Below are 14,147 nucleotides of genomic sequence, written 5' to 3' on the forward strand. Positions count from 1 at the left end.
CCCAAACCACTACAAGCAAGGACTTAGTCACAAACCACCCGGCCTAGTAACAGGCCAAATCACTCCCTACTGCACGTCTTTATATAAACTAGGTTGTATTTGGAGCGTGCCAAACAAGGCCCCACACCCAATGAAGCCACACCCACCACTGACCTTAGTTTGGTCAGTGAAAGTGTTTTCACCTGATGAATCCGCTTCCTACCTGCATTAACCCTTGGTATACAGGCCCCACAAATCAGAAAGATATATACAGTGAAATGTACGTGTGCAGCATACAACAGAACATTGAGCAGGGATGTGAAAGGGAACCCCAATTGGAACCTTTATTGCTACTATGGTCACAATTCCCTCCAGATTCTCGCATGAGTTAAGACAGTCACATGACCACATCTTGTATGCAATACTGAAAATGACAAATCGATTTGACTAGTATGGTGAATTTCCCATCAATTGGTAAAACACTCCAGAAATCAAACATCACCAAACATTACACTCTGGGCAAAGCTGATTTACAAATCATGCAACTTACAGTAAAGTTGACCATTTCAATGCAATTTTCAAGACATCTGACACAGATCTCTATGCAAATTGCCACTAAAGTAGTACATGTACTACTATAGAAATCAGTGTTTGAAACGCACCCATGTGGTCACTCTAATAGCAGACAATAGGGTGCGACTTTGCAGACGATTTACAGCTTGCATGTTGTGCAAATCACATGCCAAGTCCCACTCAATGAGCACGCTATTGGAGCGTGCATATTGTTGTGGTTCAAACTTGGTAGGAGCCGCAAGTAATAATAGAGTAATGAATACACTACTTTTTATGCAATTTGCTGAGAGATCGATGTCGAATGTCTTGCAAATTGCACTTGAAATCACCATGTACCCCGACTTTGAAATCATGCAACTTCTATGCAAGTCACATGATGTGACTGTGGTGTCAATAACACCACTTAGAAATCTGCTTTAATGTGACCGGGTAGCCCCCAGTAACATTGTTTGCGATTGCCATGCAATTGGCATGACAGGCGACTTGCAAATCGTAGACCAAGTCGCACCCTATTGGCCACTGTAGGCTCTGTTCACATCCAATTGGATTGTGAACTCGTGCAACTTCACTGTAAGTTGGACAATTGCCGCATCGGATTAGATGTGACAGTGGTGTTGGCCCCCAGTAACATTGGGTGCAATTTGCCATGCAGAGAGCAAGCTGCTGGCCATGCCAATCACATGACAAGTCACATCCAGGGTGTGCAATTTCAGGTGCGATTTGTGCATTGACATCGTACCTGATATTGGATATAATGAATGTGAGTGTATTAACATACACCATTTGTTGCAGCGAGAGTTCAAAGGTATTTGAGAATTGTGGCCATTTATTAGCAATTTAACATCTAGACTCAAATAGAAATCGCAATGCTACACACAACTGAAAACACAACTAGTTAGTAATTCTCTAGAAAACACAGTAAAATTGGCAACTTAAAGAGTAATTTTCAATTGCATATAGTGTGAGCGAAGCAGGAAAATCAACAAAGGAAATAAATCTTTGAAGGCGTGCGGTACCTGCCTGCTGGGATAAGGGTCTGCTATGCATTTGGGGGAAAAATGCACGCCAGGATTTGTGACAAGTTTGATGTGTGGATTCACCAACCAAGTCTTTTCTCTCTCGTTCACTCTTCTGAATGTCTCTCTTTATCACTCTTCAGTATGTATCTCTTGCTCACTCTTCTTTGTCTCACTGGCTCGCTCTTCTCTCTCGCTCACTCTTCTGAATGTCTCTCTTTATCACTCTTCATATGTATCTCTCGCTCACTCTTCTTCGTCTCACTCTTCTCTCTCTCTGTCAGCTCTTTGCTTGCCAAATCCTTCACAAAAGTGGGTGGAGTGTAAACCATCATTATCAAATAATTCAGGCCCTTATCTTATCCCATTGTATGACATTCACATAAGGTGCAGCTTTGAAGGTGTTTCAACAGACAAGGCCTCATTCTAATTCACATTTTAGGGATCATTTAGACAGAATGCAAAGATGTTGCCAGAACATGTATGTGAAGACAGCCACACACGGAGATCATGCTACTACCTCGCCGGGGTTGGGATTCGAACCGACAACCCTAGAGTTATGAGGCAGTAGTGCTAACCACTAACCCACAGAGCTACATTGCTAACCCAGCCTGTATTTCTGTGCTGTGAATCAATCCTAGGTCCCTGGGCATGGTCAGTTTAACTAGCCAGATATCTCCAATGTGACACAAATGTTGTGCTATGTTGCCAATTGAGATGTATGTTGGTTCTATGTATCCCAATACAAAGGATTGCAATACTAATACAGGCGTACCTCGGTTTACCAACGCCTCAGGGAACGTCATATTTGGGGTACAAATGTCAAACCATTTCAGTTAATTGGTCTGTTTACAAATGTTTGAATAATTTGGTATGGGCATGTGGCCTGGTATGGTTCAGGAGGGGGGGAGGCACTCGCTCGTCGTCGTCCCCCCCTTTCCTGACCTGCCGGGCTGCATGCTCGGATAAGTATGTGTTATGGATTTAGGGGGGTACCCCATGCTGTTTTTTATTTAATTTCAGCGTGGAGTTACCCCTTAACATCCATACGAGACCCGAAGGGCTTAGTATGGATGGGAGGGGGGACCCCACGCCAGTTATTTAAAGAACTGTTTATAAATCACTGCAATACTTTGACATTCAACTGTCAGTGGGGAAATCCGCCGACAGCTGAAACATGAGCGCTGCATTGGTTTTCATTACTAAAATGCTGCATGAGTTGATAACATAACTCATGCGGGATTGTAGGAGCGACAGCCATGAGTTAATGTTTCATCTGTCAGCGGGGTTCCCCACTGACAGCTGAATGTAAAATAATTCCCTTTATTGCATAAATAATAAAAAAAAAGCGTGGGGTCCCCCCTCCCATCTGTACCAAGCCCTTCGGATCTGGTATGAATATTAAGGGGGAACTCCACGCTGGAATTAAAAAAAAAACCAGCGTGGGTCCCCCTCAATATCCATACCAGACCTTTATCCGAGCATGCAGCCCGGCAGGTCAGGAAAGGGGGGGGACGAGCGAGCGCCCCCCCCTCCTGAACCATACCAGGCCACATGCCCTCAACATGGGGGGGGTGCTTTGGGGCAGGGGGGGCTCCCCCCCCAAAGCACCTTGTCCCCATGTTGATGAGGACAAGGGCCTCTTCCCCACAACCCTGGCCGGTGGTTGTGGGGGTCTGCGGGCGGGGGGCTTATCAGAATCTGGAAGCCCCCTTTAACAAGGGGGCCCCCAGATCCCGGTCCCCCCCCCTACGTGAATGATTCCGCGGTACACGGTCCGCAGACTCATTCACAAAAAAACTAAGTGTGGTGTAAAAAAAACACAGTACAGGGTCTTTGACAAGTCCTTTATTAAAACAATGTCCCCCGAAGTAGATCCAACGTCAATCGCGGCGGCGGCGACCCGAAAAAAGGTAAAAAAAAAAAGGTTCCGCTCCCGTCCGAGGCTTCCAGCCTAGTGAAGAAAAGCCTAGCTGACAGTTCTTATATAGGTATGGGCGGGGCCAGCCGGGAACAGCAAGCATGTGACATGGGGCGGGTCACTGGGATGATGTCCCCGGCTGGCCCCGCCCATACCTATATAAGAACTGTCAGCTAGGCTTTTCTTCACTAGGCTGGAAGCCTCGGACGGGAGCGGAACCTTTTTTTTTTTTCCTTTTTTCGGGTCGCCGCCGCCGCGATTGACATTGGATCTACTTCGGGGGACATTGTTTTAATAAAGGACTTGTCAAAGACCCTGTACTGTGTTTTTTTTACACCACACTTAGTTTTTTTGTGAATGAGTCTGTGGACCGTGTACCGCAGAATCATTCACGTAGGGGGGGGGACCGGGATCTGGGGGCCCCCTTGTTAAAGGAGGCTTCCAGATTCTGATAAGCCCCCCGCCCGCAGACCCCCACAACCACCGGCCAGGGTTGTGGGGAAGAGGCCCTTGTCCTCATCAACATGGGGACAAGGTGCTTTGGGGGGGGGAGCCCCCCTGCCCCAAAGCACCCCCCCCATGTTGAGGGCATGTGGCCTGGTATGGTTCAGGAGGGGGGGGGCGCTCGCTCGTCCCCCCCCCCTTTCCTGACCTGCCGGGCTGCATGCTCGGATAAAGGTCTGGTATGGATATTGAGGGGGACCCACGCTGTTTTTTTTTTAAATTTCAGCATGGAGTTCCCCCTTAATATCCATACCAGACCTGAAGGGCTTGGTATGGATGAGAGGGGGGACCCACGCTGTTTTTTTTTTTTTTTTTTTTATTGCGGACCTTTATTTTTACATTCAGCTTTCAAAATAAATTTTATCTAGACCTTCAAAATAAGTAAAATCATAACAGAAATAATTATAAAGGATAAGAAACAAAAATATAATCACTAAAACGAAGGAAATCTAATTAGATTACATGAAGATATGCTTAATGCTGTTTATTAAACACAGTAGTCGCGACCGAGTGCCGGCTGTCAGAGGAATCCACAATCAGATTCACTATTAGTCAGTGGCTAAAAAGCAAACGCCCATGGCAGAGGACTAAAAGGTGTTCTGCACATGCTCAGTTCTATCTGCCAAAGACACTGCACGGGCATCTAGATTTTTACTGTGTCGATTTCCTTGAGAAAAACGATTTTTAACACATTCTTAATTTTTTTGGAAATAGCAGATATTGTTTAAAGTGAAGTCCTGATATTTGGCAAAGCAAATTTCTAAGTGAACATGTCTCTACAGTGATTTTTCATGGTGTTAGACGTGCTTCTTAGCAAGTCTGCTTTTGTGAGTCTGATTCCGGGCGTGTGTCTTTTTGTGAATTAGATTGGGCGTCTGCTTATGGGCTCTGCTCAATAGTGAATTAGGTTGCAGGGTCAAAAATGGACGGACGCCGATGAAAATTGGGCTTAAGCCCATAAATATGCGCCCACGCCCAATAGTGAATCAGGGCCCAAGTGTCTGACCAGCACGCTAATTTATCATAAGTTGTAGATCTAGTAATTTTAGCAGGGGTTCCTGAGACTAGAAAGTTACCTCAAGGGTTCCTCTGTGTTGAAAAGGTTGAGAGAGGCTGATCTAGCTATTTTTCCGTTTTGTTTTTTTTTTGTATTATTATTGTTACATTTTTTCATTTCTAGTCATTGTTTATTGAAAGTTTACAATACAAAAAATTAAAGAAGCAAGGCACCAAATGAGAAGGTGGCGTCGATTGTACACACAGTGAGGAACAGAAGTATTTGAACACCCTGCGATTTTGCAGGGTGTTGAGAGACAGAATTTAAAAAAAAAAAAATTCAGGAAATCACATGATTTTTTAAAGAATGTATTTGTCTTGCACTGCTGAACATAAGTATTTGAACACCTAAGAAACAGCAAGAATTCTGGCTCTCAAATACCTGTTACTGTGCCTTTAAAAAGTCCACCTCTACTCCACTCAATCTAACTTAGTAGCACCTGTCTGAGCTCTTTAAAGACACCTGTCCACTCCACGGTCAGTCAGATGCCAACTACTACCATGGGCAAGACCAAAGAGCTGTCAAGAGACACCAGAGACAAAATTGTGGACCTCCACAAGGCCGGAAAGGGCTACGGGGCAATTGCCAAGCAGCTTGGTGAAAATAGATCAACTGTTGGAGCAATTGTTAGAAAATGGAAGAGGTTAAAGACAACTGTCAGTCTCCCTCGGACTGGGACTCCATGCAAGATCTCACCTAGTGGGGTATCACTGATGATAAGAAAGGTGAGGAATCAGCCAAGAACTACAAGGGAGGAGCTGGTCAATGACATGAAGAGAGCTGGGACCACAGTTTCAAAGGTCACTGTCAGCAGAACACTACGCCGTCATAGTTTCAAATCATGCATTGCATGGAAGGTTCCCCTGCTCAAGTCATCACATGTCCAGGCCCGTCTGAAGTTTGCCAATGACCATCTGGATGATCCAGAGGAGGCATGGGAGAAAGTCATGTGGTCAGATGAGACCAAAGTAGAACTTTTTGGTCTAAACTTCACTCGTTGTGTTTGGAGGAAAAAGAAGGATGAGTTGCATTCCAAGAACACCATCCCTACTGTGAAGCATGGGGGTGGTAACATCATGCTTTGGGGGTGCTTTTCTGCGAAGGGGACAGGACGACTGCACTGTATTAAGGAGAGGATGAATGGGGCCATTTATTGTGAGATTTTGAGCAACAACCTCCTTCCCTCAGTCAGAGCATTGAAGATGAGTCGTGGCTGGGTCTTCCAACATGACAACGACCCGAAGCATACAGCCAGGATAACCAAGGAGTGGCTCCGTAAGAAGCATATCAAGCTTCTGGAGTGGTCTAGCCAGTCTCCAGACCTAAATCCAATAGAACATCTTTGGAGGGAGCTGGAACTCCGTGTTGCTCAGCGACAGCCCCGAAACCTGACAGATCTAGAGGAGATCTGTGTGGAGGAGTGGGCCAAAATCCCTGTTGAAGTGTGTGCAAACCTGGTCAAGAACTACAGGAAATGTTTGACCTCTGTAATTGCAAACAAAGGCTTCTGTACCAAATACTAACACCGATTTTCTCAGGTGTTCAAATACTTATGTTCAGCAGTGCAAGACAAATAAATTCTTTAAAAATGATACAATGCGATTTCCTGAATTTTTTTTTAAATTCTGTCTCTCAGAGTGGGAATGCACCTACAATGTGAATTTCACACCCCTCCATGATTTCTAAGTGGGAGAACTTGCAAAATCGCAGGGTGTTCAAATATTTCTGTTCCTCACTGTATAGTCAAGATAGGTTCTTCATAACTGGAGGATTATTACCAACAGAACAATATTCCCAGAGTTTTATATTAAACATTTCTATGAAGGGCCAATCCAGGCACATGTTATACCCTAGTGGGGCCCTAAAACACCATACGATCAGCTTGTCAGATAACTGAAATCACATATGTACTCCGTTTCTTCCAACCCACGTGGGGTAGGATACCCAGGGTAGCCTGCGCTTAACCAATTTTCCTCCTGATAATGTAGAGAAACCAAGTGAAAGAAAAAAAAAAAAAAGAGAAAAAGGAAAGGGATACAGTAAAGATAAGAAAAAGTAAAGAGAAAGCAGATTGGCAGTGGCTAGCCCCCCCGACTGGGTCAGTAAGCCATTAGACATATTTAGGTGGCTGATCCCTCCAAATATTTTATCCAGGGGTCCCAGGTCTTTTCAGAAAATGGCATCTTGTCCTGCAGAAATGCGGTAAGACGTTCATTGACCATGATCCAGGACATTTTAGCCTTTAGGAGGTCAAGAGATATTGTGGGGGATTTCCATGATCTCGCTATGGAGATTCTTGCTGCCACTATTATAAATGCGATCAGGCGTTGTGTGGGCCTCGGAGCTCCCTCCACTAGGTGGCCTAATATCGCTTGGTATGAAGATTTGGTCATGTTTACAACGGTGAGCAAATATAGGAAATTATAGGTACGGATCCAAAATCTCCTAACTTTCGGGCACATCCACCAAATATGATAGGCCTTGCCATCCTGTCCACAACCCCTGAAAAAAGGGAGGAGACTTCTGGGACCCACCTGGCCACCCTGGCTGGGACCATGTACCACCTCAAGAATACTTTGTAGTTCACTTCAATTAAGGAAGTATTATCGATTTGGCTGAGTACTGAGCCAGCTTTTGCCATTCTGCTATGTCTATGGTTTCCCCCATGTCCCTCTATCATCTCTCCATATAGGATAACTTGACCTCGATGGAGGACAACAGAGCATAGTTTGGAGTTTTGGCCCAAGTGTTTGTCAATGCCCCTACATAGATATTCCATAGGTGTAGTAGTGGAGAGGTCAAATCTTCTCCTCATGGAATTTATGAAGTATGTAATCTGAGCAGAACAGTATTGTTCCATTTGGGGTAAGTCATATTTTGTAGATGTTGCATTGACAAGACCCCTCGATGGTCATAAATATCTGCTATACGCATAAGACCCTTGTTGGTCCACCAATGGAAGTTCTGGGGTGTTAGACCAGGGGTGAATACCAGATTCTCCAGCAATGGAGCCAGTGGAGTATGGGCAGATCTGAATTTGTGTTTTGTGACCAATCTGTCTCATAGGCCTAAGGAGAATGATAGTGTGGGGCAAAGAATCGTGGGCCTGTACTTGACCTGCATCCACAATAGGTGGCTGACCGGTCTCATAGGTGTGATTGGATGATTCCATGTGCACTGACATGGGATGGCTCTGCTGAGTATGGAATCTAATTAGCGAAGCCAGTTGGGCCACCTGGTAATATTTAATCAGGTCCGGGACCCCCAGGTCTCCCCTCAACCCGGGAGCATAAAGTATAGCTTTATTCACCCTAGGTCTTTTGTCACCCCAGATATAGGTCATCAATGGTAGTTGACATTTCTAGTAAGTTTATGGACACTGGTAGGTTTTGAAAGAGGTAAAGGAGACGTGGTAAGATGTTCATCTTAAGCGAGTGCAGCCTACCGAACCAGGAGGGGGATTTCTGCATTCACCTAGTCAAATCATCAGTAAATTTTTATTAAGTGGTGGGTAGATCTTTTGATATAGGGTTTGTAAAGTAGGGGTCATTTTAATGCCTAAATATGGGAGGGCATCTGATTGCCATTTAAATGGAAAAGAGCTTTTAAGGGCCTGGATCGTAAGATGTTCTAGTTAAATATTTATAGCTTGTGACTTGTTATGGTTGACCTTGAGAACTGATATAGAGGAGAAGAACTGCGTAAAGGTTAGGGATGGATGTGATTGGGGAAGAGAGAGCCAGTAAGATATTGTCCGCAAACAAGGCGCATTTGTCAACACAACTCCCGCAGGGTATCCCCTGGATGTCAGAGTTGCTCCTGAGTTTGATTGCCAAAGGTTAAGGTGCTAAAATGAATAATGGAGAAAAAGGGCATCCCTGTCGAGTGCCTTTTCCATATTCATGAATAGCTATGTCCCATCACAATACAGTTGGCTGTGGGTTTATGGTAAAGTGCCTGCAACAGGGTACAAAAATGCAGCCCAAAGCCATATTTGCGAAGAGTGAAGAATAGATATTCCTAGGATAGGGAATCAAAGGCTTTATGCAAGTCTAGGGACAAGAGCATGCCTCGTCTTTGCCCGTTTGTCCAAGTCAGCATGTATCACTGAGACGATGTCAGTTAGGTGTTACGTTTGCTCCTGGGCCTGTCGTAAAGGGACGAAACCCACCTGGTTGGAGTGTATATACTTGTTCAGGAGAAAGTTTAATCTGTTGGCCAGTATTTTCATCAAGGTCGACGTTTATGAGTAAGATGGGACAGTAATTGGTGCAATCCCCGTGATCCTTATCCTTAACATGAATAGTTGCATGGTTTTCATGTGGGGGTAATTGTTTGCCATCCTCAAGCGCATTGTAGAAAGAGCATAAGTGGGGTGTTGTGGTCTCCATATAATTTTTGTAATAGTGGCCTGAGAAGCTGTCGGCCCTGGCGCTTTAGAGGGGTTAGGAGCTTTAATCGCTGCAGTCACCTCCTTCTCTGTGAATACAGCCTCCATTGTATCCCTGTGGGTTCACGTCAAGCGAGGTAGTTTGAAAATATTTCAGACAATTGTTTGGGGAGTGGATCAGGAGGTGAATAGAATTTTTTAGTGTGAAAATGACAGAATTCCCAGATTATTAGTTGCGAGTTCGTGAGTTCAAAGTTTCGGCAGGGCTGGATTGAATGGTCTGGGAACCAATTTTCGGGCCAATAAAGTGTTAGGTTTATCACCCATCCTATAGTACTTGTGTCTAGACCAACAAATGTATTTTTCAGCCCTCGTTGTGAGACTGAGGTTGAGTGCCAAACAAGCTGAATCAATCTGATTTATAAGGTCCATCTAAGGATTCTGCATTTGTGTATGTAATAGATCCTTCAGTTCTTTCTCCTGCTGTGTAATGGTTGCTTCTCTAGCCTTCTTAGCCCTGGAGGCCAATTGTATCAGCTTGCCCCTAATAGTCGCCTTGTAGGCTGCCCAGGTTACCGTGGGACAAATGTCCGGAGATATTTACATTTCTAATTCCTTGAATGTCACTGGGTCGTTAGACAGGGAGGCATTAAGCCACCATGACGAGGTTTGAGGTTTAGACCAGAGATCAGAGACATATCTGTACCGGTGAGTGGTCAGACCAAGGGGTCACCCGAACCTTCGCCCCAGTCACAGACAGTAATAGAGGAGAAAGGGTGAAAATATGATCTATTCTCAAGAATGTGTTGTGGACGTGGCAAAAGAAATTGTAATCCCTCGTTGTCGGATTTTGGTCTCTCCAAACATCAATTAAGTCATAAGAGTGAAATAACTTCGCGAGGGAGTAGCCCTGTTTTGGGATATGTTTATAGGACACCATGTGGAGGTTCGATTTCTCAAGAATTTGGTTGAGTGAGTTATTACTGTCTTTTCCCATGATCACATCCCTCCATGCGGGATATCAGTATATGATCCATGGTTTGGAAAAAGGCTAGTTGACCGGTATTTGGGGAATAAGCAGATATTAATGTAACAGCAAGATCACCATGGGATACCTGCCCTCCTTATCTTTTATGACCTCTCTAGGGACGAAGGGGACCTTATTGGCTAGGCAAGTTGCCACTCCTCTCTTTTTCTCTGATCTAGCGAGGTAGTAGGTGGGATATTTGGCATGGAGATATTTTGGAGCCAATGTTTAGCAAAAATGTGTTTCTTGGAGGAGGAGCATATCTCCTCTATTTCTATTTATTTTTTGATAATAATGGAAAGCTTTAGTTTGTTTAATATTAGGCTACTTTCACACTGATGCGCGGCAAAAGTAAATAGACGTTTTTACCGTGCTTCCTGGGCACTTTTTAAAGGACACGCAGCAAAAATGCTTCTCAGATGCGTTTTTCAGGCGGTTCCATTGCTTTCAATGGGAAGAGGCGTTTTTGGGATGCTTTTTTTTTTAACTCCCCAAACATGCCGCAAAGATGCTGCAAGCAGGAGTTTTTACACCGCACCGCAAGCGCAATGCCTCGGTGTGTGAAAACATACATAGATATACATTCACATACATAGGGAAGCAGTTTTCTTGACCTTTTCAGACTTTTTTTTATTTTTTTCGCAAAACCGCTTAAACGCCTCAGTGTGAAAGCAGCCTTATTATATTTTTCTACACTATTTTGTATATTTATATCTACAATGTATCTTTCTTTCTATTCAGAAGATAAAATGAACACATGGGCAGTCTGCACAGTGACTGATCACTATGATAGCCCACTAAGAAGCGATCAGGTGACCTGGAACCGAGAGTCCCGGGACCTGATCATTGGTACGATATCTTGGCCTTGTGGTGAGAGCACAAACACAGGTACGCAGATATGCGACCTCACAGATAAAGGTGAGGCCACATATCTGCATGCTGGAATGGGTTAAAGACCAGAAACTCATATGGGTCTCATATAAATACCCCAGGCCAAACTGTATACCTCCTGCGTGTACTATCATAAGGTTAGTGGAGACAACAACCAAACAAAACATTATCTCAAAGCTGTATTAAACCCAAAACTAAACATGTAGTATATTGCAGCTCACCAATCACTAGATGTGGTGGCTGCATTAGTTTTTTTTTTTAGGCTTTTTTCCCTCTGTTTTCACCTAGTGATGCTGCCAGTAACACACTTCCTGTATTTGAGGGCCCCCATTCTGGATGGAGGAGCACAGGATGCATATTTTGACAGCAGCGTGGTGAGTCTGGGGGGAGGGGAATGTTAGATGGGCTAGCAGATTTAAATTCACTAACAAAATGGAAGCCAAAATCCAGCTAATACTTTATAAGTAAGTACTGCAAATAGTTTTTTTTTTCTTCTATGATAAAGGTTTTACATAAAGCTGATCGTTGTAAGCACCCCTACTCGTGTTAAATGGTTTGTCTCATTCCTGTAACGCATCTGCAAGAAAGCTTGTTCTTTTAAAAAACAAAAGACTTGATGGCCAGTTGAAAGTAGGCCTAAAAAAGAAAAAATACAGCCATCATCTCTAAAAATTGTAAAGTTGCAATATAATAAATGTTTTCTTTTGGGTTTAATACCACTTTAAAGAAAGCATGTGGAAGGGAAATGAAGTGTTGCTAAACTCAGGACCCTCCATTCACTATATCTGGTCTCCCACAGTAAACAGAACATGGAAATGCAATTAATTTAGTAAATATAAACTGCTAAATACTTTTTCTCATCAGCAGTTAGAGCAGTCTTGTGATCTCTATCAGTGTCCAGCTGAGCACTGGTTAAAGCTTGTAGGATGAGTTTTCATTCTGCTGTAGAAGGATGCAGAACCCCTACCTCTGTCTGGACAGTTCTGATTGGCTATGTGCTGATCCTATGCACTCTCCCAAGGAAAAAAAAAAACCTCTCCAGCAATACACACCAAACTAAGCATGTGCAGAGCGACTCCACACCATATGTCTAATCGGGAGATAAGAGGGGGACATTGGAAGAAGGGGAGGATCAGAGAAGTCAGTATCAAACAGCCTTTTTACACAATGCAGAGGATTAACCCCTTATGTTCCACAGTGAGTATAACAAGCATGCTTTACTGCATATACAGATTTTACTGTTGTGTGTTTAGTAACACTTTCATTAGGCTGCCCTTGCTCATAATCTTTTGAAAATGTTAGTTGTCTAGCTATCATGAGTTACTGACCAGTAACAAGTGAAACTCCACATGTATTACTTGCAATCAGGCTGAGATGAACTAACACAGTGTAAAACTTACATACAAAAAAAGTGTGCAGCGCTACAAAAACTTCCTAACATGAAAACCAAATAGTGTTCAATTCATTAAATGGTGCTTTTCCCATATACAGTGTTCAACTTTTGAATACTGTATATGAGAAAAGCACCAATTAGTGAAATGTTTGATCACAATACTGAACACTTGTTAGATGGCTTTTTGAGTGCTGTGCATTGTTTTGTATGTTATTTTGACTATTCAAGGGGATGTCTGTGTTCAGCTGCTGGGAGAGAGTATACATAGCATAGTGTGGGTATTGGTTTTTATATGTGTTTTTATTGTGTTTTTTATTTCCTATTAAAGACAGTATAAAACATACCTAAATTCAGGGTTCCACAGTCTCTCTGCCTTGTGACGGTTCCAGCAGTGATGACAGCAGAGCCTTTCTTCTTTCTGCTGGTTCTGCATTGTATGTGATGATGTCAGAATGACTGCCCACACTCCTGCAGGAGAGAGATGAGAACGATTGTCAATTCCTTGGCATAAGGGAAGCTATATGCGGTTAGGTCACCCCCCTTGACAGAAACAAGCATTATATTCTGTACCAGGTGGAGGAGGAGCATTAATTTTATGCTTTAATAACTACTGAGAGTTCTACATTAAAATTAGACTGTAGTTCTTTTGTTCTATTTATGTACTCCTTTTCTCTCTCTCTAAAAAAAAATAGAATAATAAATCAGTTATGTAGTCACGTGCAATATGTTGGTGTATACTTACTTTATTGTTTTTATATATACATTTTTTTTTCTCATTTAGTGACCCTGAATGTGAGTCGAACTCTCTCCCTGGTTGCTATCGCCTGTGGACTGCTTTTGGAAAGTGCACTTTGCTCCATTCAGTGGACTCTTTAACACCTTTGTGGGTATCCTGCAAGATTACAAGATGATCATTTGTTTGAGCTTGGTCCACCATTCTACACCTTTGGCCTTCTGGCCTCGGACAATGTTATTTATTCAATGGTACTTTTGGAAATAGGACTGTATTGCAACTTTTAATATATGTTTTTCATGTCTTTCAGTATATTTATAAACCTGTTTTATAATCTTTGGAGTTATTAATTGCAGGATGAAACAGAACTGCTGTAATCACATTTGATGTACATTTTTCAATGACTACAGCTATAAGATGCAGGTATATTTATAAAAAAAAAATAAACTACATCAATAGCAAACTAATGTAGAAAGAAATATTTTTATAGTCACTGGTATGATTTGCAGCATTTCTACAGATGTCTTTTTACTGATTTTTAGTTGTATGCATATAACAAACTATGGAAAAAACAATTAGTCACTCCAGAGACCACGTCTCCACTGCTTTACGGTCTAGTTGTGTGCTTTACACCACAGCATCCGACGCTTTGCATTGCACTTG

General features: G+C 43.1%; 1 protein-coding gene across 1 annotated transcript in view; it reads left to right on the plus strand.

Annotated features, from left to right (window-relative positions):
* ARV1 (ARV1 fatty acid homeostasis modulator) overlaps positions 1–13,947 on the plus strand; it is a 49,056-nt gene extending 35,109 nt beyond the window's left edge. The window contains exon 6 of the mRNA XM_089654612.1: positions 13,533–13,947. Within this exon, the coding sequence (XP_089510738.1) occupies positions 13,533–13,627 (95 nt within the window). The 3' untranslated portion in view covers positions 13,628–13,947. The remainder of the gene's footprint in view (positions 1–13,532) is intronic.
* The last annotated feature ends 200 nt before the right edge of the window (positions 13,948–14,147 follow it).

The sequence above is a fragment of the Staurois parvus genome, unplaced genomic scaffold (assembly GCF_062004578.1).
Source record: "Staurois parvus isolate SC_StPar_1 unplaced genomic scaffold, SC_StPar_1.0 ptg000780l, whole genome shotgun sequence".
NCBI lineage: Eukaryota > Metazoa > Chordata > Amphibia > Anura > Ranidae > Staurois > Staurois parvus.